The sequence below is a fragment of the Rhinatrema bivittatum genome, chromosome 8 (genome assembly GCF_901001135.1).
Source record: "Rhinatrema bivittatum chromosome 8, aRhiBiv1.1, whole genome shotgun sequence".
Classification (NCBI taxonomy): domain Eukaryota; kingdom Metazoa; phylum Chordata; class Amphibia; order Gymnophiona; family Rhinatrematidae; genus Rhinatrema; species Rhinatrema bivittatum.
The window spans coordinates 235,788,339-235,815,768 of record NC_042622.1 but is presented as its reverse complement, the minus strand read 5'-3'; the positions used below and the strand labels follow the sequence as shown (position 1 = coordinate 235,815,768).

Sequence of the window (27,430 nt, the reverse complement as noted above, 5' to 3'; positions counted from 1 at the left end):
TTTTGCTGGAAATCCGCATATATTGTTAGAGGCCCCAAAAGATTCAGTGGTTTCTCAGGTGCTGAAAAAATGTGGATGTTCCAGCAAAATGTAGAATACCTGAACCAAATATACTGGGGATTTTAGCAAGGACATGGTTTGATTTCTCTATTGGGGAAGGATGCTTACTACTTTTAATAATAGGAATATGTCTAACTTTCTTATTGTTAGTGATACTTAAATTACCATGCACTTGAAAATACAAATACAGCTTATGGTTATTATTTAATCACCCTTTTTTTTTTGTTTGTTTGTTTTAATAGCTAGGAGCTAGAAATGCAGAGAAAGGAATAAAGTATAAATAATCTTTACGTCTTTACATTGAGAGTGCTAGGGAGGTATTATACAGTAGGACACAGCGTGAGGGTGCCAGTGTGCTGGCGTTTGCATGCGTTGGAAGAACGGGAAGTGTGGCGGATAAGCGAGAGCTGTCACTTCGCTAAAGTATTCCCGCATGTGTGCGCGCGAGATCCCCCATAGCCCACAGCCTGACCAGGGGGGGGGGGGGGGGCTCACGTATCTGAACCACGTGCCTCTGCCACGTCCAGCGATGCACAAGTGAATACGTGTGCAAGAGAGGTTCCGGCCAGCACCCTCCGTCTGGACGAAATGCTAAAGTCCCGGCGTCCGCCTCTGCGGCCTCTCTTTGCATAGACGTGTGCATCTGCAAGGGGGGGGGGGCAGCAAGCTGGAAGGAAAAGTGCGCTTCAGCAAGGGGCGAGCGCGAACAGAGCCCGGCACCTCTGCAGCCCGGCGCGCTTACGTGGGTGGGAGAAGTGCACGTCTGCGTGGGTCACGGCCAGCGACTCCCTTCCACTGGCGCCGGACCAGGTCTTCCAGCTGCTCTGTCTCCAGTCCCAGCTGACTGGCAGCTCTTGTTTACTGGCCAGGGAGACATTAGAGAGCGCCCAAAGGGGGAGAGAAGGGAAAAGAGAGAGCGAGAAAAAGAGAAGTTTTGCCTTAGCAGCATTTCACGCTTCTGGTGCCTGGCTTGCTTGTCCGAGCCCCCCCTTGGGTCTGGGGTGCCAGCTCCCTTCTGCAGCCGAGGAAGAAGGAACATGCTGAGGGATCGACAGCTGCGAAAAGAGCATTAACCCGAGCAAACGAAAGGCAGGAATTATTTTTTCTCCAGGCAACTGTCTCATGTTGAAAAGGTTCAACTCAGCTGTAGTGCTCTTGGTTTGGGTTTTGGATGTCACTTAGGCCAACAGCCAAAGCGCAAAACTTTAGAGGAAATCTACCCCTCCACCTTTTTTTTTTTTTTTTTTTTTTAAGGGAGGGGTGGAAAAAGGAAAGACTTTTTAAAAATAATTTTTTTTTTTTTTTTGGTCGCAGAAAGAAGCAGCCCTCAGGAAATATTTGTCAAGCTTGTTCCTAGTGAAAAGCCTGGGATTGTTTATTTTTCACCGGACGTTTTTTACACATCATTTTTTCCTGTGATAAGTGGGAAAGGAAGAGGTCGGTTTCAAGACTCCTCTATATAACAAGGACAGGAGAGGGAACAGAAACTTACCCTGCGACTGGAAAGACCAAAAGGAGATAGTTAATGCCCAAAATGGACACTTTTTTTTGTTTAAAAAATCGAAATGCATAAAAATCAAAATAGACAGAAAACCTATTGAAATATTGCAGCAATCCAGCTCAAATTTGCACCCTAAATTTGTTCAGTTTTAAACTGATTTTTAAACAAGCTTATTTACCTTGCGCTACAATAAGGGTGTTTTAAGGATTTGGGTTTTCACCATTAAAAAAAAATATATATATATATATAAATATATATAAAGCTGTCAAATTGTTTTTTTGTTTTGTTTTTGTCGGGGAATCATGGAGCCAGCCTCTCTTAACAGCTGATACTCCTAGGAGCCATAAATATTAAATATTGTGCAACGAGAAACCCCCCTGCAGATTCGGGGGGGGGGGGGAAGGTGTTGCATTTTATTGTATGCTTTGTTGTTGTTTTCATTTTGGGGTGGGGAGAAAACCCTGATTAAACTTGCCCCCCCCCCTCAATATCTATAGCCCTCCCAAGAACATTTTTTTTTTGAGGGGGTTGCATTTCTAAATTTCGAATTTTGTAATTAAAAGAAGACCTGGAGGAAGAAAGGATGCGGTGGAAGACGGTTGTGGTGGTTCTCACCACCTTTATTTTGGCTTCCTGCGGCCAAGCAAGCGGTGAAAGTGAGTATCCAGTTACCATTTCATGCCAATTATGACTAATTTTGTTGTGAGGGCTGCTTCCTTTTTCCCCTCCTCCTTCTCTTCTCTCTCTCTCTCGCCTGGCAAATGTTCATCTTCTCAGTCTCCCTCCCCAACCTGCTTTTGTTGTTGCTGTTGTGGCTTGTTTGGGGTATTTTAGGGCCTCTCATAACCCGGGAAAGGAGGAGGCTTGTTTTCCTGATTCTCCCCCTCGTCGTTCATTTCACTTCATTATTTTTGTTCTGTCGACCTTCATGGAATAATTCAGTTTATTGTGTTCCTATATCCCCCTCCCAGGAGACGCGGCCTGGCTCCTCGGGCCCTGGGTGGCTCTGCTCCCGGTCTCGGCCGCGCTGGAGTTGGCTGAAATTTAAAATGGAGGCGAGGGGCCTGAACCGGGGCGTGCGAACAGCAGCCTGAGCCTGGGGAGGAGAGGCGGATCCCCGGGCCCGCCGCCTCCGTCACGGGAAAGGCCGGGGCTTGCTCTCACCTGCCATGGCCTCCCTCCCTCCCTGCTACTTTACCTTTCTGAGATTTGTATCTTCGGGTGCTTTTTTTTTTTTTCCTCGTGATTTAATTTGCCTGCCCTCTCCCTTTTTATTATATTTTGTAGTTTGCTTTTTTTTTTCGCCAGTTTTATTTTCTCTTTCAGTCGTCGTGCTACTTTTTTTTGTTTTTAATCTGGGTTTAATTTTCTTTCGTCTGGGGTGAAGAAAAATTCCAGTTTAAGGCTTGCTAATCCCAGGTCTATCCCTCCTACGGCCTTCCACAGTATAAATCCGCTTCTGTCTCTACTGCCAGTCAAATCTTCCTGCCTGTGCTGCTTCTGCTAAAACCCCTTACTATTACAGCCATACGAACCCCAGTCTCTCCCTTTCCACTACTACTAAAATCCGTTACTATCTCTGCTATTAAACTCAATTTGTCCCTCTGCTACTGCTAAACACCTTTGCATCTTATGCTAACTCCCCCTCCTTTCTGCTAGGTTCACCCCCTGCTATCTCTCTCTCTCTCTCTCTCTCTCTGTACTACTGCTAAACACCCTACTATTGCTGATACTATCTCTCTCATAGCTTTATTGCTGCTGCCAGACCCCTTACTATCTGTGGTACTAAAACCTACCTGTACTGCTAAATCCCTTACAATCTCTGCTGCTAAAACTACCCAAGCCCCCTTCGACCTTATCTACCCTTTCCCCTCAACCTCCCCCCCCCCCCTTTGACCCTCCTTTGGCCCTCGTCCCTCCTGTCTCTTCTCTCCCCCTCCTCAACTTTCACACCCTCCAATTGTAAATATTTTGCAAAAATCACCTATAGCCTCTTTACATATGTCATGCATCTTTGATCTTATCCCATAGTTAATTCCTCCCCCTGCTCTTTTGCTTCTCGCATTTGTATTATTAACTAATGTTCTATGTTTATTGTATGCAATCCCTTTTGTTTATTGTTTATTGTAAAGCCTGTGGCTACATTACTTTTTCTGTAAAGCCTGTGGCTACATTATTTTTTCTGTAAACCGATTAGATGTTTCAAACGATTATCGGTATATAAAAATGCTAAATAAATAAATAAAATTTACCTGTCTGCTGTAGCTAAACTGCTTATTATCACTCTCTCCTGCTGCATCCTTATTTCTCTCTGCTACTGAAACACCTTGTACTATTACTGCTGAATTTCCTTCTTTGCTGTTAGTAAGCCGGAAGGTTTCTAAAACTATGTTGCTAAAACTCCTGCTGCTGTTTCTAGTCTGCACTCCTAACACCTCTCTCACTTCTGCTTCTGCTAAAACCACTAGTATGCTCTTAAACCCTGTTCTACTTCTGCTATTATTCTGTTCTTCTACCTCTGTTATCTTTGCTGCCCATCCTACATCAGATGTTTCTGCTGCAATAACCTTTTCTAATTCTATTTTACATTTTGAGAGCAATTAGCCTTGCAAAATTGTTATACAAGTTAGAAAAATCTGCCTCTTGATGCTGCTGAAGCTTCGGCTGGCACTCTGTATAGCCCCTTCTATACAGCCCGTTCAAATTGAGCATCAGCTGAGGGAGTTCCTTTTCCAATTAAGCAGTTCCTGCCCTGAACCCCTCTCGTGTTTTGGCAGTCACTGGCAACAACATCTGGGTGAACTCCATCCGCATTAGTGCCTTTCTTGTTCTCAAGAGGGGGAAAAACAGCTTTTTCCAGAAGCATGGGTTACAGTGCCTCATTTCATTTCATCTGGAGTCTTTTTTTCATGTGATGATACCTAAAAGCTGTGGCACTGATTGTAGGTTCTTCTGTATGCAACACTGGTGAGATATACAGAAATATTATTACTCCTAAATACACTGGTTGCAATCCCCTGGAACCTTCCAATGAGGCATAGTGGTAGAAGGCATCTTTCATTAACTAGAAAAGGGTCTGCTAATCAGGATGATCTTATTTAGTGCACTATTTATTTATTTATAGGCTTTTTTTATACCGATATTAGTGGGAACATCATATCTGTTTACATCAAACTGAAGGTGGAAAATACATGGAACAGGGAAGGGGAATAGGGCTGCAGTGAAAGACAATTAGAACTAGAGAAGAGATGAGAGGAGGAAACGAGAAGTATAACTATATAAGTAAAAATACAACTGAAGAGAAATAACATGTTAACATAATAGCGTAATAAATTAGTAACTTACAGGTGTAATTCTGTGGCAGGGGGATTATGGTGCAAGAGCCCTAATCTGGGTATGCCTGTTTGAAGAGCCAGGTATTTAACTTTTCTTGAATTTGATGGTGCAAGGTTCGAGGCGGAGATTCGTGGGTAGTAGGTTCCAGTGGGTGGGGCCTGCAATGACCTGCAATGGATAGGGCTCGATCCCTTATGGAGGAGAGGTGTGCATACTTGAGGGATGGGATTTAGTTCTTAGCCCACATCCTGGCACCCCAGGAAATACTGAGTTGTCCATTTTTATGGTTCCTGGAGTGTAAATGTGCTGTGTCATGCCCTGCTGGAGGTAGGTCATTAGTAAGCTGCCATAAAAACAAGAGGAAATAGAGAGGTGGTTTATCAGTTTTCATGAGCTTTGAGCTTGGAGAAACTAGAATGTTATGTCTGCCAGAACCTAAAAATGGTGTCCCTGGGCCAGACTATTCCAGAAGGCCTCCTGAGCCATCCTTCCGCTGTTAAAATTCACCTATCGCTGTCTTCTAAATTCATTACCCCTTCCTGGTGTGCCTGCAAGATTTCCTCTGTCTTGATGCCTGATGAGTAGGCAGCCACGTCTGGCACTATTCCAGCATATTGAAAGCTCCCACTTCCACCTCTAGGCCCGCTGCCTCCTCTGTGTCTGTAGTGGTCCCCAATATTATTCTTACTGTATCCCCTTCACTACTGCTCAGGGCCGACACAAGGCATTAGGCGGACTAGGCGGTCATCTAGGGTGCCGGAAGTGGGCAGGGTGCTAGCGCTGTACTTGAGGGCGGTATTCTTTTTAATGCGAAGGAGTCAGGTGGCAGGTTTGAAATTGTAGGACTCACGCATTGGGATGTGTCAGTCGGCAAGGTAAGGGAACTTTGGCGATGTGGGCACTGTGACTGGGGGGGGGGGGGGAGAATATGAAGGACTATGACATCATGACGTCACCGCATAGGGCAGTTGGACACCCTTACACTGGCACTGCTGCTGCTGATCATCAAATGGCCCAGTTTACCAACTCTTGTCTCACCAAGTCAAACTCCTTTCACCATGCCAAAGGGAAAGACTTCTAGTTTTGATATGGCTGCACCCAAGAAACAGCGTAAAAGCCACATCTAGGTTCCCCAGAGACATTTGCTGTTCCTGATGTCAGTATAGTATTAACCTCACAAATTAACATTATAATAGCTATGCTTGATACTGCAGCAGTAGTGGTCCCTGTCATCCCGACATGACCTATGCCAGTTTCTATTACCGCTGCCTTGGTTGTCAATCCCACAGCTGCTTCTTTAAATAACTTCACCATGGCTATGGCTATTTACTGGGCCACAGCATCGGATCTAACTGCAAGCTTGGCCTATTCCAATTTCATCCCTTGCAGACCAAACTGAGACCAAGCCCTGTCCTGCTTCTTGTATGCAGGGCTGTGGCATAGTTCTAGGAGGAAAAAGAAAAGCCTAGAGGATGATGACACCCAAAACAAATGTTTGCTATGATGAGCTCATCACCAGGGAAGTTGGTTGTCCATCCTCCTCTTCCACTATCTTAGGGGGGCATAGGTGGTTGGGAACTGCCATGACATGTACCATGAAGGGATGAAGTGCATTGATCTGCTGCCCTGACGTTGAGAATGGCCAAGCCAAATATGCTATGCTCTTCAGCCTTCCCTTTCCTTCTGTTTCTGAATTTGTTGTCCTTACCTCACTTTTGTCACTGTTGGGAAGTGGGGTGGATGAGTCCAGGAGAAGAGAAAAGGGGAACATGTGTGAGGATAGTTCCTCAGTGCTGAGGAGGCCTAGGAATGGTAGGAATATGGGAGGATGAGTGCAAGGTCAGCTGGTTCCTCTGTCCCCATCAGCCCTTCATGGGACCTAATCTTTTTATTTAATATAAACGGCAACATTCAATCGGTGCATCAAGGTACAGGATGCTCAAAATGCATTAATTTATTTATTTTTATATACCGACATTTGATTTGGCATATCGCATCGGTTTACAGACAACGTGGATGGTGCTGGAAACGTAAATGTTTTCCTATTTATTTATTTATATTTATTTATATTGTTTTATACGCCGATATTCTGTATATCAATCATACTGGTTTACAACAAATAAAGTAAAATGAATACAAATATAAAAATTTAACATTTACATCAGAACAGGGACATTTGGCAATTTTGGGGAATATCTAAATCTGTATGTATTTCTCTTTTAGATGTTCTGCAAAGAAGGGATCTTAGTAGTCCAGAAAGCTTGTTATCTTAAAAAAGAAAAAAAACAACTTGCTAGTCTACTAAAGCTATCCCTTTCTACTGAAACTATTTGTTGGTCTCCTTTTAATTCACTTCATTTTTGGCAGTATTCTTGTTTTGCTCTCCTTTACTAATGCCTCTCAACTTAATCGTTAATCTTTGTAATCTGATGCTTTTTATTGGAGCAGTGAGAGATACAGTTTGTGAACTTTTGAGTCAGTATAAGGTCTCTTCTTCAGAGGTGACTTCAAGCTTACATAGGCAAAGAATGTTGTTGAGTGTAAATCCCAACAATTGAGGTTGTGGGAAGGTGTTAACTATAGATGGAAAGATACCAGTTTTATTTAGCACTAATAAGTATATTAGAACTCTGCACTTCAATATATCTTTTAAATATTTCCTTCTTGTGCCCTTTATATTACCTCTGAAAATATAGGAATAAACATGGCAACATAGATACTGGCAGAAAAAGATCCACTGACCCATCCAGTCTGCCCAGTTATTCTTGTCCACCCTTCAAGGATATACCCCCATCTGCCAGCCATGGGTTGTGATCACTTGTAAGATCTCTCTCCTTATCCTAGATGGTCGTCATCTTTTTCATTTGTACTTTATCATCTATGGCAGACGAACATACAAGATCTCCCACTTAGTTCACACTCAATATTCATGAAGCTTTAATAATCTAAATAGCCACTTATATCAGCTTGGCTGTCATCTGAACATCCAGCCTTCTGAATTCCCCGTGTAGCCTGCCAGTTAGGCCTGGCTAATTGAAAATCTATGTTTCCACTAGAGGCACAGTGTGCAGTTTCTTTGCCTCAGTATCCAAGGATTCTAGGGAAACTACAGCCTTTACTTAACACATTTGGTACAGCATTTTCACAAGCTGTGGCTTTGGTGTCCTCGCTTCCAATAGCTGGATCCTCAGATCCTGTACTTCATGGTTCCACATCATTAGTTGCAGCGAAGTATTCTCAATTTGAATTGGTTGGTCAGTCTTTCTCACCTCTAGGACACCCTGGGCTGTTGCAACTGTCCCCAGATTCATCTGTCCACTCTAATATGCCATCACCCAGAGGTTCTGATATGAGTTTGACAAGGATCCCTTCTGATCTGCTCCCAGAAGTTCTGGATCATACCTCCCATCAAGAAGACTTCTTATTCATGATTCATTAAGAAAATGTGAGGCGTGCGCAAAGCAAAGATCCTTGCTCAGAAGTCATGGGACTGCTGCAGATCTAGACATTTTGTCAGACCCAGTGGCCCTTCTGAATCATGCTGTCTTGGACATTGTACAAATGAAGATGTGGGAAACACAAAAGTTCTGGCATAACAGCAGCCAGAAAACTGGACCTTAAGTACAGGATGCAGAAATCTCTAGGTTATGAGTGGTTCAGCTTCCATGTCAGTTGGTGGTGGTGGAATCTGCCCTTAAAAAGGCAAAGAAGACCAGTCCATCTCGCCTCCATTAAGGGACCACAAGCTCCTGGATAATTTTGGGAAAAAAATGTTTCAGGGCTTCATGCTTACAGCTCATATTACTCCACCAATTTTACATGATCCAGTATATCCATGACTGCTTCCAAAAACAAGCTATTCATTCGTACAGATTCTGGTGACCCATGCTCTTCTCAATTGCTAAGAGATGTGGAGGAAGCTGTATGACACTTGTGCTCCATTTACAAGTCCTTTGATTCTGTTGCACAGACAGCAGCAGCCTCGATAGGGGTACGATGCAGCGCATGACTTGGCTTTGAGCTAGCATGAAAAGCTTGTTGACCTCCTATGCCTCAGAGACTACCTTTTCGATGAAAAGTTGCATGAAATAGTTGCTCAGATTAAAGACCAGAATGTCGCAGTTGAGTCCTTATCCACAGAGCTGACCAACTGAGCACAACCAGATGGTCTTTCTTCCCTTATAAGGCGGTCTTATTGTTCTTTCCAGTATTAATGTCTCCTGCCCCTGCCATCCCAAAGACACCCACAGGAACAACTTCTGGCCCGACCTCATGCAAGAAAATGAAGACAACCAAAGTCATCTCAGCCCGCTCAGCTCAAAGTGGGGCCCAATTTTAGATCCAGGCTGTCCAGAACCTCCACACCTCAGTAGGAAGCAGAATCCAAGCCTTTCTTCCTTTTAGCACAAGATCATGATGGTCACATGGGTCCTCACAATAAGAACATAAGAACATGCCATACTGGGTCAGACCAAGGGTCCATCAAGCCCAGCATCCTGTTTCCAACAGTGGCCAATCCAGGCCATAAGAACCTGGCAAGTACACAAAGACTAAATCTATTCCATGTTACTGTTGCTAGTAATAGCAGTGGCTATTTTCTAAACCAACTTAATCAATAGCAGGTAATGGACTTCTCCTCCAAGAACTTATCCAATCCTTTTTTAAACACAGCTACACTAACTGCACTAACCACATCCTCTGGCAACAAATTCCAGAGTTTAATTGTGCATTGAGTGAAAAAGAACTTTCTCCGATTAGTTTTAAATGTGCCACATGCTAACTTCTTGGAGTGCTCCCTAGTCTTTCTATTATCTGAAAGAGTAAATAACTGATTCACATCTACCCGTTCTAGACCTCTCATGATTTTAAACACCTCTATCATATCCCCCCTCAGCCGTCTCTTCTCCAAGCTGAAAAGTCCTAACCTCTTTAGTCTTTCCTCATAGGGGAGCTGTTCCATTCCCCTTATCATTTTGGTAGCCCTTCTGTACCTTCTCCATCGCAATTATATCTTTTTTGAGATGCGGCGACCAGAATTGTATACAGTATTCAAGGTGCGGTCTCACCATGGAGCGATACAGAGGCATTACGACATTTTCCGTTTTATTCACCATTCCCTTTCTAATAATTCCCAACATTCTGTTTGCTTTTTTCACTGCCGCAGCACACTGAACTGACAGTTTCAATGTGTTATCCACTATGACGCCTAGATCTCTTTCTTGGGTGGTAGCACCTAATATGGAACCTAATATTGTGTAACTATAGCATGGGTTATTTTTCCCTATGCTGGGATGCATAGAGAGAGGAATATCGAGTAAGAAAAGGGAAGTGATTATCCCCTTGTACAGGTCCTTGGTGAGGCCTCACCTGGAGTACTGTGTTCAGTTCTGCAAAGAGACAAGGACAAGATGGAAGCGGTACAGAGAAGGGCGACCAGGAAGGTGGAGGGTCTTCATAGGATGACATACGAGGAGAGATTGAAGAATCTAAATATGTACTCCCTGGAGGAAAGGAGGAGCAGGGGTGATATGATTCAGACTTTCAGATACTTGAAAAACTTTAATGATCCAAAGACAACGACAAACCTTTTCTGTCAGAAAAAAATCAGCAGAACCAGAGGTCACGAGCTGAGGCTCCAGGGAGGAAGACTAAGAACCAATGTCATGAAGTATTTCTTCACGGAAAGGGTGGTGGATGCCTGGAATGCCCTTCCGGAGGAAGTGGTGAAGTCTAAAACTGTGAACGACTTCAAAGGGGCGTGGGATAAACACTGTGGATAAACACTGTGGATCCATCAAGTCTAGAGGGCGTGAATAAAGTGGAGGCAGCAAAACACTGCACGGAGCGGCAGTAGCCACAGCGGCATTCAAACACTGCACGGAGCGGCAGTAGCCACAGAGGCATTCACGGAGCGGGATGCCAGTGGCCAGTAGTTAGTGTTCCACCTTCACGGAGCGGAAGGATGGAGGGCTGCTATCTCCAAAAAAAATAAAAATAAAAAAACAAACAAAAATAAAAACAGGGGTGGATAAGAGTATGGGGCAAGGGGGTGGCCTGCTTGTTACAGCGGTTGCTACCCCAATTGAGCTGGATGTCACTTGGATGCAGATACGGGGCATGCAGGTCCGGCAGAGGTTCCGGCCCTCCAGATTCCTCATGTCCACCAAGAGGGATAAGTCTCACCGGGTTGCGACCGTCACTGCCCGACGTCTCTACTCCGCCCTCCTCACCTCCTTGGCAACTCCCTCTTGCTCAAGTGGAAGGTTGGCTGCCGCGGCATCATTCTGCAGTCTTCCTCCAGCGTCTCCAGAGCGGCTCGACGCTGCAATCCACCCTGTTTCATAAGGGTCTGAGGGCACGCGCCCAACTGATGTACCAGCAATGGCGCGAACCTCAGGGGCGTCCCCCTGAGATGATGTCATCAGTACCGAATATATAAGGTCTTAGAAATCGCTAACATATTGAGTTAGCAAGGGGAAGGGTTTCTCTACCTAAGCTATTCCTCCTCATCGGACATACCAGGGGTACCCGCTCCTTGGGGACCTCGCTCGCTCTTTGTTTTTCAGGTCACAGTCAGGAACTGGCACTCGCTCCTCGAGGGCCCATGTTCCCAGACTGGTTGCTGAATACTTATTCTGCCTGGAAGTCATCGCTGCCTACTACACCAGTGAGTTACCATCTCTCTCTCAGAGCTTTCCCTGGAACCAGGTACTCACTCCTCGAGGGCCTAACTCATTCCAACACCTGGACTACTGCTAGAGACTATTGTGTGAGTGTTACCATCAAGGTTCTGTTCCTGAACTCTGCCTACTCACTATATTCAGCTTCGCTACAACTCAGTTATCCAGGATCGCTGTTCCAGTACCTGAGGGACTACAGGCCTGCCGGGCACTTCCAGCTCACTACTGCTATCTCTGGTGGTTCAATATACTGTTTAATAAAAGAACTAGTGTGTGTCTGTCTCCATACTCTGAGCCTGATCGGTGGTCCCTCTCGGAATTTTCCCCCGGGGGCGTGGTCATCTGCCACCGGCCCAAGGATCCACCCACAACTACCTCAAACACCAACACACCACAGGGGCACACATCTTGTCCTGCACTGAGGAGCGCCCCCTGGCGCTTCCGTCCACCAAAGCGCAACAGCTAGTAAGCAGTAGTTAGTTTATTTTTAATAGTCTGTAAGGCAACTAGTAAGCAGAAGTCAGAGTGTTTGTATATTAAAAAGAAAAAAAAAAAGTAGCCAGAAGCTAGAAATAAGCTAGGAGCAGTGTATACCTAAGTAAAAAGGTTGAAAAGTTGTTACTCACCTTGGAAAGGTGTTAAGGTAGTGTGATTTGGTTTGATTAGGTAGCAACATTTGTTAATCAAGAGAGCAGTGAGTCACTCTGGCTGACTAACTGAAGTTAGACTGTATTTTCCAACCCTCCCTCCCCTAGCTCATCCTTTAATTTATAGGCAGGTGCCACTTTAAAACAAAAACAAAAAAAATCCACCTTATTGAGAGTTTGATCATTCCCCTGTAGGCTACTACCAGACATATAGTGAATTCACTAATACATTTTAAAGGACATTAAACACATTCTTGCTACCATAGCAACCTAAAACTTAAGTAGGAACTGAACAAATTTGAAATGAAGGCAGCAGACCAGCAGCAAGAGGGGGGCTTCCCAGTCTTTTGCATCGAGTGTCACATGTATGATTTTTTACCCGCCAGTGAGAAATTGTACATGTGCATGCGATGCAAAGAGCTCCTGGCTCTCAGAGAACGAGTCCGATCTCTGGAGGCTAGAGTGGCAGACCTGAAGGAGCTGAGGCAGACAGAGAGGTATATAGATGAGACCTTCAGGAACATAGTAGCCAAGTCCCAACTTCAGACTGGCAGCCCTGGTGCTGCCTTGGAGGAAGAAAGTCTCATGATTGGAGAGCATCAACTTGGTGCAGCAGGAAAGGATCCTGTAGCAAGGATCTGCTCTCCAGGTGGTGCATTGCCCTTTCGCACCATGTATATCTCCAAGGCCTACTGCCCAGGAGGGAAGGGTTAGGTCGGCCATCATAGTTGGTGATTCGATTATTAGGAATGTAGACAGCTGGGTGGCGGGTGGGCATGAGGATTGCCTGGTAACATGCCTACCTGCTGCGAAGGTGGTGGACCTCAAGCGTCACCGAGATAGGATTTTAGATAGTGCTGGGGAGGACATTATTTATCTTGAGTTTCATTATGATGTTTACTTTTACCGTTATGACTTATTATTATGGAATTTTTGTCTTTTGGTATATCGATATTTAGTTTCTGTGAAACTATGTGTTTGCTATGATTCAATTTTATATATGTATTTATGTACATCGCCTAGGCCTTTTTAGTGTTAGGCGATTAATAAATTTTATTAAATGAAATGAAAATGACACGGCTGTCATGGTACATGTGGGCACCAACGACATAGGAACATATGGGAGGGAGGTTCTGGAAGCCAAATTTAGGCTCTTAGGTAGAAAGCTTAAATCCAGAACCTCCAGGGTAGCATTCCCTGAAATGCTCCCTGTTCCACGCGCAGGTCCCCAGAGGCAGGCAAAGCTCCGGAGTCTCAATGCGTGGATGAGAGGATGGTGCAAGGAAGAGGGATTCAGTTTTGTAAGGAACTAGAGAACCTTTTGGGGAAGGGGGACTCTCTTCCGAAGGAATGGGCTCCACCTTAACCAGGGTAGAACCAGACTGCTGGCGCTAACCTTTAAAAAGGAGATAGAGCAGCTTTTAAACTAGAACAAAGGGGAAAGCCGACAGTCGCTCAGCAGCGCATGGTGCGGAGAGAGGTATCTTCAAAGGATACTAATGATGCATTAGAATTAGGGCATCCTGACAGTGAGGTTCCAATAATAAGAAAAGTAGTCCAAGTGCCTGTAACTAAAAACTCACCTCAGCTAAAAAATTCTAACTTATCCCTATCAATTAAAAAGCAGAATGAAAATACAAACAAAAAACAAACTTTGAAATGTTTGTATGCTAATGCCAGAAGTCCAAGAAGTAAGATGGGAGAATTAAAATGTATAGCAGTGAATGATGACCTAGACTTAATTGGCATCTCAGAGACATGGTGGAAGGAGGACAACCAATGGGACAGTGCTATACTGGGGTACAAATTATATCACAATGACAGAGAGTAACACCCGGGAGGCAGTGTGGCGCTTTATGTCCGGGATGGCATAGAGCGCAACAGGATAAACATCCTGCATGAGACTAAATGCACAATTGAATTTTATGGGTAGAAATCCCTTGTGTGTTGGGGAAGACTATAGTGATAGGGGTATACTACCGTCCACCTGGTCAAGATAGTGAGACGGACAGTGAAAAGCTAAGAGAAATTAGGGAAGCTAACCAAATTGGTAGTGCGGTAATAATGGGAGATTTCAATTACCCCAATATTGACTGGATAAATGTAATCATCGGTACATGCTAGAGATATAAAGTTCCTGGATGGAATAAATGACATTTTTATGGAGAAATTGGTTCAGGAACCAACAAGAAAGGGAGCAATTGATTTGGTGAGAGAGGTAACGGTGGTGGGGCCGCTTGGCAATAGTGATCATAATATGATCACATTTGAATTAATGATTGGCAGGGGGACAGTAAGCAAATCCACAGCTATCGTGCTAAACTTTCAAAAGGGAAACTTTGAGAAAATGAGAAAAATAGTTAGAAAAAAACTGAAAGGAGCAGCACGAAGGTAAAAAGTGTGCAAGAGGCATGGTCATTGTTAAAAAAATACCATCCTAGAAGCACAGTCCAGATGTATTCCACACATTAAGAAAGGTGGAAAGAAGGCAAACGATTACCTGCATGGTTAAAAGGTGAGATGAAAGAAGCTATTTTAGCCAAAAGATCTTCATTCAAAAATTGGAAGAAGGATCCAACAGAAGAAAATAGGATAATGCATAAGGATTAGCAAGTTAAATGTAAGACATTGATAAGACAGGCTAAGAGAGAATTTTAAAAGAAGTTTACCATAGAAGCAAAACTCTCAGTAAAAACGTTTTAAAATATATCTGAAGCAGAAAGCCTGTGAGGGAGTCAGTTGGATCATTGGATGATCGAGGGGTTAAAGGGGCACTTAGAGAAGATAAGGCCATCGCGGAAAGATTACATGATTTCTTTGCTTCGATGTTTACTGAAGAGGATATTGGAGAGGTACCCGTACTGGAGAAGGTTTTCATGGATAATGATTCAGATGGACTTAACCAAATCATGGTGAACCTTGAAGATGTGGTAGGCCTGATTGACAAACTGAAGAGTAGTAAATCACCTGGACCAGATGGTATACACCCCAGAGTTCTAAAGGAACTAAAAAATGAAATTTCAGACCTATTAGTAAAAATGTGTAACCTATCGTTAAAATCATCATAAGAACATGCCATACTGGGTCAGACCAAGGATCCATCAAGCCCAGCATCCTGTTTCCAACAGTGGCCAATCCAGGCCATAAGAACCTGGCAAGTACCCAAAAAGAACTTGGCAAGTACCCATTGTACCTGAAGACTGGAGGATAACTAATGTAACCCCAATATTTAAAAAGGGGCTCCAGGGGCGATCCGGGAAACTACAGACCAGTTAGCCTGACTTCAGTGCCAGGAAAAATAGTAGAAAGTGTTCTAAATATCAAAATCACAGAACATATAGAAAGACATGGTTTAATGGAACAAAATCAACATGGCCTTACCCAAGGCAAGTCTTGCCTCACAAATCTACTTCACTGCTTTGAAGGAGTTAATAAACATGTGGATAAATGAGAACCAGTAGATGTAGTGGTATTTGGATTTTCAGAAGGCATTTGACAAAGTTCCTCATGAGAGACTTCTAGGAAAAGTAAAAATTATGGGATAGGTGGCAATGTCATTTTGTGGATTACAAACTGGCTAAATGGACAATTTTCTCAGTGGAAGGGTGTGGGCAGTGGAGGGCCTCAGGGATCTGTATTGGGACCCTTACTTTTTAATATATTTATAAATTATCTGGGGGAGCCTAAGAGGAGGAGAACCGCACCTGAAAGGGAGCGAGGGCAAACGGGACTGTGCCGGTGAGCTACGAGAGCTGTCTCCCGCCCCACCCGACGTCATCACTACCCGACGCCAGCTGACTGCATTTAAACAGCAGAGCAGCGGCGCGCAGCCGAAGCCGCGCGCCAAAGGGGCGCGCCCCTGGAGAAAATTTTGAGGAGGAAGAGTCCTTCATTTTAAATGGGGAAGAAGCGGAAAATGAAGGTATTAACATCTACACCGGTGGCAAAAGAACAAAGAGGACCGATGGACTTACCCTTAGTACGAAGGGTGAGTCATACCTCCGTGGAGGCTCCTCAAAATGTATCCCTATCGTCTGGGGCTACAGCTAGTCCTGCCCATCACCAGATATCCATAAGTACCTCAGGAAGTGTAGGGGTAAATGTTTTAGATACCCCTAATACAGGTAAGGTGGTAACAACTAAAGACAGAGATAAAGATCCTCTGGAACAGGTTGCAGACAGTACTGAAGGTGTTGAGGAGGGAATACCTGCACCAGATCCAGAGAATATATCTCTAGTAGACATCTGGAAAGCGATTACAAACATGGAAAGGAGGTTATCCCAATCCATGGCCCAAGCTACTGTTTTCTCTAGTGAGATAAAAGGGGAACTGAACGACCACAGGAAAAGAATAGAACAGATTGAAATCGCTAATACTGCTATGAACTCTCAGGTAACAGCTTTACAGACAACTGGGACTACTTTCATCAAAGATACTCTGGTTATATATAAAAATTTGGAAGGGTTAGAAAATGATATGCAGAGGAAAAATTTACGTTTTTTAAACTTTCCTGTTACCAGATTGTTATCGCCGCAAGAATTATTTAAAAAATATGTCAAAGAGATATTGAGTATTACATCTGAAATTCTTATTTCTAAGATATATTATTTATCCAATTCTAGGAGAGAAGGTTTAGCCCCAGAAGGTGGGATAGATGTGTTAGTTGTTAATAGCCCTAATCTAACATCATTCTTAGAGGCTTCTGAAGATAACATTCCAACAAGGGCAACCTTGATAGTTACCTTTGTTGCTGAACAGGACAAAAATCTAGTCCTGCAAAAATATTTTAAAAATAAAAGTTTCTTGTTCTGTGGTAAGATAGTTCAGGTTTTCCCTGATGTATCAAGAAGTACTCAGATGAGAAGGAAACAATTTCTTTTGATGAGACAGCGAGTGTTGGCTATTGGAGCCACCTTCTTTCTCAAATTTCCGTGCAAGTGTATTATAACACTACACAAAAATAAGTTTGTTTTCCTTGATCCTTCTCATCTAGAAGTTTTTCTTAAGGATAAAAGTAGTTGAGGAGCTGTAATCATGTATATGGATATATTGTATACTGGTTAGAAAAGTGTATACTCTCCTGAAATGTTCATAAATGTATGATTATTTTCCTATGATTTTTTTACCTTTTGTAAGCTCCTCATAATGTGGACTCAGTTATTGGAAATGAGGAATAGATATTGTTTTCCTAGATTTGAATTTGATGTATTAGAAGCCAACTTTGCTTATTTTCTTTTCATTGTAAAATGTATGAGAAATCAAATAAAAATTTTTTTTTTTAAAATTTATAATCTGGAAAGGAATACGACGAGTGAGGCAATCAAATTTGGAGATGATACAAAATTGTTCAGAGTAGTTAAATCACAAGCAGATTGTGATAAATTGCAGGAAGACCTTTGAGACTGGAAAATTAAGTATCGAAATGGCAGATGAAATTTAATGTGCATAAATGCAAGGTGTTGCATATAGAAACATATAGAAATGACGGCAGAAGAAGACCAAACGGCCCATCAAGTCTGCCCAGCAAGCAACACGGTGAGACTTATCCCTCTTGGTGGACATGAGGAATCTGGAGGGCCGGAGGAGACGGAGCAGGCCCCAACCAGGCCTGACGAGGGAGAGACAGCATCCGAGCCGTGAAGACAGGCTGAGGAGCGGCTTCCCTGCTGCAGATGATGATGATGCGGATGTGGCCTCCATGCTGCGGGCAGAGATGGCGGCGGCGGTGGCTCCCAGTGCATAAGGGAAAGCCCGGCATAGCTCCTACCGTGCCGGCAAGATAGCAGCCGGCCACAGGGTCCCGGCGTCGGCAGCTCAGGCGAGTTCCCAGCTTCAGCTGCGGCCTCCCGGGCAAAGATAAGAGCCTGCTCGCGGCCCTGCCACAAGCAGGATCGCAACACTAGCTGCCTTACTGACTGACTATTTAAAAATACAAACAGTCTAATTTCTGTTTATTCGCTGCCTTACTGACTATTAAAAGCACAAACACACTAAATAATATTCCCAAATAGTTAACTTCGCCCAATACTTAAAAAAAACCAAAATGCCCCAAGTAAAAACTTACTGCTTCCTTTCAGCCACCAGCAAGGAGATCCTCTCCTCTCAGTGCTCCCACTGGATTGTGGGTTCCACAAATGGGAACTCTTCTGCCAGACCCTTCCCAATTGGTTCAACTCCAGGAGGAAGTACAGACCTTACTCCAGCAGAACACAATAGAGTGAGTCCCGCCATTGCAACAGGGATAAGGATTCTATTCTCTACTTCCTCATCCCCATGAAGTCAGGAGGACTAAGAACTGTCTTACATTTGAGATGCCTGAATAAGTTCTGCACTGAGAAAAATTAAAGATGAATTTGCTGAGCACCATTCTCCCATTCATCCAGCACAGGGGGTGGATGTGCTACCTAAATCTCAAAGATGCCTATGTGCATATACCCATCCACCTGTCCTGGTTCTGCCTTCCCCCCAAGTGTAATCAATCCATTATCAATACAAGGTACTTTCAGTTGGCCTATCGGTGTCTTGCAATGGTTGTGGCCTGCCTACGTGGTCTGTGAATTCAGGTATTCCCATATTTGGACAACTGGCTCCTTACCATACCTTTTCAGGAGAGTGTGCTGCAGCACCTCCACATGACAGTTCACCTACTGAAGAATCTCAGCTTTCTGGTAAACTATGAGAATTCCAGCTTGGCTCTGGCACAACTCCTCCTCCAATTCATTGACACCTGTATAGGATCACTGCTGCAGTGTGCATTCCTGTACTCCGAATGGGCACACTCTGCTTTCACTGGTGAATGTTAAGTAGTAGTAGTAACGGCTTCTACAAGCACTCTTTGCCACAGCCCAGTGAATTATAGTCATCCTGGGTCACATGGCAGTGAAATATGTCATTCATTTGATCCAGCTACACATTTGTTGGCTACAGTGGGACTTGTGCAAATAGTAGAATCAGTTAACCCAGCCAGCGGAATCAGTCATCCTCATTTCTGTGGAGATGAAATGAGAAGTTTGCTGGTGGCTGCTCCTTCATGATGTTCGGGATGGAGCTCCCATTTAGCCTCTCTGTCATTAAGTTACCTTGGTAACAGATGCCTCAGCTAGGGACTGAGTGACACGCATCCAAGGCTGCCAGACACAAGGTACTTGGTCATTTGCAAAAAGTCATCTTCAGATCAACCTTCTTAAGCTCGGAGCAATCAAACATGTGCTAGACACATCCGCTCATCTCCTAGGCAAAAGCATTTTAGTTTAAACTGACAACCAGGTCATCATGTTTTATGTCAACAAACAGGGCATAATAGACACCTGGATACTCAGTCAAGAAGTGTTGGAGACTTGGCAGTGGGCAATCAACCATCAAGTCACCCTTCATGCCATGCACCTATTGGGCATATCCAATTCACTCAGGAGGATTTTCCAGCCTCACACATGGTCTCTCAGATAGTCTACAGTTGATGATCTCATTGAGTTATGGAGTCACCCATCCATTGATTTGTTAGCTATGGAGCACAACCAAAACCTTGACCAGTTCTGCTTAATTATTCCCAGTGACCTCAGTCTAGTTTAGGATGCTTTCCTCCTAGATTAGGGAAGAATCTCATGCAGAACCATGCCCACATGATCCTCCTTAGCTCCAGCGTGGCTCAGACAAGTCTGGTTATACATATTTTGTACGACTTTCTGTATGTCCTCATATCCACCTGGGATTGGATCCAGATCTGCTAACCCAGGCACTTGGTGCATCCCAATCTTTCAGCCCTCAACCTCATGGCTTGGATGTTTACTCAATAATTTGTTAATTTGTCCTTACCAAAATCCATTGAGGATATTTTGCTTTCATCTAGAAAGCTGCCTTTTAGGCATAACTATTTATTCAAGTGGAATAGATATTCAAATTGGTGCACTCAAAATGGATTTGAGCCTTTTTTCTGTGAACCACACCATCTTTTGTCCTGTCTGCACCTCCTATCTGACTTGGGACTCTCAACATCTTCGGTACAAGTTCACCTCCATGCTGTTGTGGCTTATTATGTCTTGGTGGACAATAGGCTGATTTTGATACATCCTTTAGGGGTGAAATTTAAGAATTGTCTGGTGCCCTGGGATTTGAACAAGGTTCTAACACATCTTATAATATTGCTGTTTGAACCTTTGGAGACAGCATCCCTAAAGTACTTAACTTGAAAAGTAGTATTCCTTATTGTACTCACTTCGGTGAGGAGAGTTAGTGAGCTTCAAGTTCTTGTCCACTACCTGTCTTACATGCAGTTCTTCCACAACAGAGTTGTTCTTTGAACTCACCCAACATTTCTCCCAAATGTGGTCTCAGCCTTCCACATTTACCAATCCTTAGTATTACCCACTTTATCTCCTTGACCACATGCTCATGTCGGTGAGAAGTAACTCCATGCTTTGAAATGCAAAAAGGCTCTGGCCTATTATAAAAGAAGGTCTTAGTCACATTGACAGGCCTGTCAGCATTTTGTCTTGTATGGCCTTGAATAGGCTGGATATGACAGTCTCCAAATGCACCTTGTCCAATTGGTCTTGATATCACTGATCCAGTCAAAGCACATCAAGTTAGAACTATGGCCTGATCAATCACTCACTTGTGAGAAATTTCTTTGGAAGACATACACAAAGCTGCTACATTATCTTCTGTGCGCATCTTTACATCCCACTACTATATGGACAGTCTTTCAAGAGCTGATAGTAACTTTGGGCAGGCAGTGTTGCATAACTTAGTCTTGCAGTAGTCTACTCTCCACAGTGGAGTTTGGGTTGCTTTTTTAGTAACTACTCTGTTGCCACCCTTAGCTTGGGATTCTCCACATCATATGGCTAATTCAGCCTGCTTATCGATGAAAGTTTGCTTACCGTAAACGGTATTTTCCATAGAAAGCAGGATGAATTAGTCAGGAGATACCTACCCTCTTTCACTAGAGAGTCAGTACATAGCTAGTTAGCCGTGAAACAGATTGAAGAGGCTCAGGGGAACACCCGTGTGGGAACTCCTGCTCTTACTCAGTAGAGCTTGAAGCTCTACTAACTTGGAGAGACAAGTTCGTTCAGTTCCGCTGGATGACGTCACCCATGTGAAATGGCTAATTCATCTTGCTATCTACGGAAAACACAGAGTTTACCCTAAGCAAACTTGCTTTCTTGTCTTTTAACCACTTTCACAGGTGCAGTCTGTTTTTCAAACTCAGAAAATGAGAGAAAGCAATGTTGTCTTGTTTCTGATAGAGTCTCATTTCTTCCAGAATGCCAAATGGAACTGCTTGGGGTATTTTTAAATGCCTTCCAGGGGCTTTCTAGAGTTAATCTGGAAGTTTTTCTGGAGGCTTAGTGGTTTTGGGTAGATGCTGGAGGTGTTATCAGAAAATACATGGAGACTTATGCTGGAAACTTCAATTGAAATGCGATAGTTTGGGTGGGTGATTATATGTATCTATTTTTCATGGCTCTCGACCCAGTCCTCAAAAGCATCATGACCGTTTTAGTTTTCAGGTATCTGCAATGAATGTACAAGAGATATATTTGCATATATTGGATATCCAGTGCAAATTCATTGAGACTGGTCAAGGGGACTGGATCTGAGAGCCACTGGTTTGAGAAAGTCAGTCACATTAAAAGCTATATAGTAAGCATCTATCAGTGGGAAGCCTTTAAAAATGTGGTAGTGGAGCAGCCAAAGTACTTTTGCTAATCCTCAGATCTGTGCAACAACCTCTTGGTTTTTCAAGAGCAGATCCTAATTTTAAAAAGTGACGCAAAATATGTACAGAGCCATGAGAAATGGAAGTTAAACTCCAGGGGAGGAAGGGCTAATATTTCTAATATATTCATTTAAGTGTTCCAGTGTCTAACAATTCATAAATCCTTCAGAATTAAGAACCGATTGTGGTGTTAGGAAGACCTGAAAACAGAGAAGCTGTGCAATTTTTATGTTAAGCCCTGGCATCAGTAGTATAAAGAACAGTGTCCATGAACATAGCCTGATTTCAAGCTGCTTGTCGCTTTCATGAAGTTTTTGCGCTGTCAGGTTTGTTTTGAGTGAGTTAAAGGTTTATTTAGGTGGCCCTGTAAAATGTTAACTTGTGCTGTATCCTCTTGCAGTAAGCCAATCCAAGTTTTCAAATTAGGTGTATAAACTTGATTTTTATACTTAAAAAAATATATTTCTCTGCTATCCTGGCTCTGTAAATAAATTGCTTCCAAATAAAGAACCTTCTTTCTTGCTGTTTAAAAACTATTTAATAGCAAGGTTTAATAAAAAGAAGGGGCTGGGATTTAATCAAGAAGCAGAATTAGAACTCAAGAATGAAATTAATTAAAAAAAAAAAAAAAAAAGCTTCTTGCTTCTTTTGGACTTTGCAGCCACTTGTGCTTTGTCCCTCCCCTTTCTCCAGTCATGCCAGTGATGGACCTTGGCCAAGGTGCACAGATCATGACTCCCACCAGAACCCAGTTTATGCACACTTGAAGCCTGCTCAGCAAGTGTCGCTGAGGTATGGCCACTGGGACTCTTCTTACTTTCCAGATGGCTGTGAGCTTTGCCTCAGCTGGCAGCTTGCGAGAATTTAAATTAAAACTCAACTTGTATGCCCCGTGCTTCCGTTCCCTTTTCTCTCCCCTCCCAGTTGAATGGTGCTTGGCAGAGGTGCGTGGAACATTGTGCTCTCTAGAATAGAATCAGTACCTTGGTTGTACAAAGTGTGGGGCTGAGAGCCAATGTGCACTCACTTTTCTCCCTCCCTACCCCTTCTTCCCTGGAGTGTGTGCACATTTGCACACATGTGCATGTGTGTGCACATTTGCACACATGCTTATTATCCTGCAAATAATGCTACATCTACAACAATCTGTATTTTTTTTTTGGAGATCCTTATGCCCTGAGGATAAAGAAGAAAGTGATAAGCCTCAGCAGGTCTTCTGAGTATTGCAGCATGGAAGGAATGTTGCAGCTCTTGTACAAACTAGTTTGATAGCAAAAATACCCTTTAGGTACTAGAATGTGGAAATCAAGTGTAGTTACAAACCCTTTTCAAAATACTGTCCGATTGGAAGAAATTCTGTCTTGCTAAAAAGTTTGCTTACTGTAAACAGTTCTTATGATAGGCTCTTGGCTGAGTCGTGGGCGTTAGCTGAAATTGTGTTTCTCTGTCTTGGTAATAAGTTTGAAGATCCCTGTGTTTATTTAATTGAGGGAGTAAGTGGGTTTGAGGCTTCTACTAAATGAAACCCTTAAAACGTGAAAATACGCAGTGATTCCTAAAGACAGACCTGATGCTGCTCTTAGGCCTCTGTATTTTAAGCAATTTTTCCCCCTTTACCTCATCATACCCTTGGCTTCTTGCTTGTTGGATGAGGTTGTCCTGAGCCAGCTGGCTGATGCCTGTTGGACATGTTGCCAGTTTTAAGGTTGCTTCTTTTTTAAAATATTTTTCTCTTTATTGGGATTTGTCATTGACATATAGGGTCCATCATACTGTTTGATGTGTTTATGATTATACTTGGGGATCTTCATTTTTGGTTTTTATTTTTTTTTCTGGGAATTTATCAGTGTTTGTTACAATAAGAAGAAAAATGGTTAAAAAAAAAAAAAATAAAATAAAAAAGCAGAGGAAAAATTGCTATATTTTGGGTCAATATTGGAGTTTATTATGGTGGATAGAAGACAGAGCAGTAAACAAAATACATTAAGCAGCTTAAGATCCTAGAATAGGAAGTCCCAAAATTCTTATGAAGAGGACTACATACCTTTAAAAATCATTGACAGGGCTAGATGTCAATTTTAATGACATTTTCTCTCCCCTTCTTTCCCAGCATCTCTTCTCAAATCTTCCTCACTTCTAGCTTCCCCTTTCTCCTTTCCCTTTAGCATCTCCTCTATCTTTCCTTCCCTTTCATCCATTGTCTTGCCTCTTCCTTCTCTCACTCCCCCAGTATCTCCCTTTTTTTTTATCACCCCTTTCTCCTAGAAGGGCACAGTTTTCTGTGTCTCCCTGCTCAGCACTGGTCTCCAGTGCTAGGCTATGACCTTCCTTCTCCACAGCAACTCTGGGACTCGCTCCAGTGATCTCTATGGCCTGTCTCCCCCAGCAACTGCGGCAGCAGCAGCTCTGGTCTCCTTCCTGTGTAGCTCCGTTGGTGACTCTGCCTTTGGCAGGGGATCAGGTCTCTCCTATTCTACTGGCAACTTCCTTCTTCCTCCTGCCATGTGAACATGTGGTCATGGCTGCAGTACGCGTGTACATGCTGCTTTTGCATTTTTTTGCCCAGTTCCTGTGCATGCCTCACTGTTGGCTTCTTAAGGGAGGAGATAATGGGAAGCGTCTTGTGCCTGCAGCTATAATTTTTTTAAAATTAGGGTGAGAATCAGTTTAAACTGATCTTCACCTTTGTAAAAACACGGAATTTCCTACCATGTAGCCAGATGGACTCGGAACCAATGGTATTGTGCTCTCCTGATAGCAGATGGGAGACGGAGTCAGATTTCAAAGCTGACGTCAGCTTACATATACCCTACGTAGGCTGCAGTGTGCTTAGCTCTTCATTATTTTTCCGTCTCCATAGCAGATGCGGACACTATCCCAAAGAAGAATAGTGTTACTTTTACAGCAAGAAAGAAAGAAAATTGACCTAAGAGAGCCCCGCTTCTCCTGCGGTGAAACCTAATGGTCCCTCCCCCAGTTGAGACTTTCCTGAGGTCGATTCTCGATATCCCTCAGAGATGAGCCTTGGTCCGACAGCAGAATCCTGGTGTGGACTTAGCCCCCAGAGTGGCTGAAAGGCAGCGGATGCAGATTCGAGCATGGCGGTGAAGGTATTTTCCTCTCCCCCCGCAGCTGGAGACCGTCTGGCACGCGACTGGTAAGCACCGAGACCAGGTAAGGTAGAAACCTTTACTTCTAAGTCTCCGGTCTCAAGGCTCGAACAGCTGTACCGTCCTTCCTCCGACGAAGTTTAAATCGGGTTGAGCAGCCCTCGATTCAGTGCAAGGGTCCACACACGTGGAGACCTTCCGGGAGGTCGCCATCTTGCCTTCAGGGTCGTCTGCGCCATTTTCCCCCTCCAACCAACTGTACTCACGGAGCAGGCCGGAGGCCCGAAGTGCCTAACTTAAGCGCCTAAGTATGTTTGAGCGCACAGTGGCGCACACATCTAAGTTGTGCGCACAACGACATGCACAATTGGGTACATAACTGTGTCGCATGCACAAACTCCGTTGCCCGCACGCACATCTTGTGTGCACTTCATGCGCATAACTTCTGCACATCCACTCACAACTAAGCGCATCCGTGCACATAACTCCACGCACGGGCGAATTTCTAAGCCCTACATGTGCACAAATAATGGCACTGCCATCCAAGAAAGCCAAGGGAGCCTTCCTTTGCTCAGCCTGCCACTTAAGAGCTGCGCAGCCTGGATTGGAATCCCTCCTGTGCCAACAGTGTGAACAGAACTAGGGAGAACAAAATCAAGACCCTCTATAGCCAGGAGAGGGATCCGGTCCCACGGATGATGGCATCCCGGACCTAAGTATCTCCAACTTGGCGCCCCCACAGGAAAACTCCTCTGGGGCTACCACTACAACCCCTCCTGGGATCAACTTGGGTTTAGGAACCTTCTCCTGGGTGGAATTTTTCAAAGGGCTGCAAACCTTTGTCCAGCCCCTGTTGTCCACCCAATTCAAACCCAGCCGGAAGCACAAGTCCTTCCCAGCACCTCCTGGGCTTCTCGAGACATGCCGCTCCTAACCAAGAGCCTCTCTGATGGGGATCCAGATACCTCAGAGATGAAACAGACTCCCTGGAAGAAGGAGAAATTCCCCCAGGGATGGAGCCATACCGGACCATGCTCTGATTGTTTCACAAGGACGAATTACCAACCCTAGTGTCCCAGACTGTGAAGATACTGGGTCTTCCAGGTATGGAGGCCACAGCGGAACCAAAGAAGAATCCCATGCTGGTGTATCTCCGTAAGGCCTCATGCTATTTCCCTATGTTGGAGCCCATCAAGGAACTGATTGACCTGGAATGGACTGCTCCAGAGGCCACTTCCAAAGGGGGGAGGGCTCTAGAAGTCCTATATCCACTGGAACCCATGGCTCAGGAACTCCTACGTTTCCCCAAAGTGGATGCTATGATCTGTGCAGTCTCGAAACGCACTACGATCCCAGTGGAGGGAGGAGCGGCACTGAAGGATGCCCAGGATAGAAGGCTAGAAGCCTTACTTAAGCAGTCCTTTGATGTATCAGCAATGACGCTACAAATTGCTTCCTGCTGCGCCTTAGTGGCATGTTCCTGTTTGATCCTCGCCAGAGATGCAACCACGCCCGGAGAAGCGATGGAGCCTGCGGTCTCCTTCCTCACCAATGCTTCTGCAGACCTCGTGCACACCTCAACCAGGGGTGTCTCCGTCGCAGTGGCGGCAAGAAGACAATTATGGCTCCGGAATTGGTCTACTGACGTGACTTCCAAAGCGAACCTCACAAAAATGCTTTTTAAAGGATCCCTCCTGTTCGGGAGCAAACTGGAGAAATTAGCCAATAAATGGGGTGAATCTCCAGTATCCCGATTACCTGAGGACAGGAACAAAAGAACATATCAGCGCTCCTCCCCCAGAAGAACTAAGGGTAGAGGATCGCAGTGCTTTAAGCCTTAGAAAAATACACATTCCCAAGCACCGCGTTCTTCAGGAAGGTTTCAGACCTTTCGGAACAGGCACATTAAGGGAGGAGCAAGCTCAGGGGCAGATCCCGGCCATACCCCACAATGAGAAGATGCAGACCCATCCACAGAAAGAAGACATAGGGGGCAGATTTACCCTTTTCTACCAAAGATGGGTTGAGATAACTTCGGACAAGTGAGTCCTAACTATCATTCGAGAGGGGTACTCGCTGGAATTCCAAAGCATTCCCCCAGACAAATTTATTAAATCACCGTGCCACTCCCACTCCAAGAGACTGGCAGTGGAAACCACGCCAGCAAGACCACTCAGCCACTATTCCATCTATTTTATCGTCCCCAAGAAAGAAGGAACATTCCGACCTATCCTGGTTCCACACTTCCGCATGGAAACCCTACGCTCCGTTATAATGGCATTACAACCAGGAGAATTCTTAACCTCCCTGGACCTATCCAAAGCCTACCTTCACATCCTGGTCCATCAGAACCATCAGCATTTCCTGCGTTTTG

General features: G+C 44.2%; 1 protein-coding gene across 1 annotated transcript in view; it reads left to right on the top strand.

Annotated features, from left to right (window-relative positions):
* The first annotated feature begins 785 nt into the window (after positions 1-785).
* INSR (insulin receptor) overlaps positions 786-27,430 on the top strand; it is a 369,067-nt gene continuing 342,422 nt past the window's right edge. Inside the window, exon 1 of the mRNA XM_029614140.1 lies at positions 786-2,217. Coding sequence (XP_029470000.1) covers positions 2,145-2,217 — 73 coding nt within the window. The 5' untranslated portion in view covers positions 786-2,144. The remainder of the gene's footprint in view (positions 2,218-27,430) is intronic.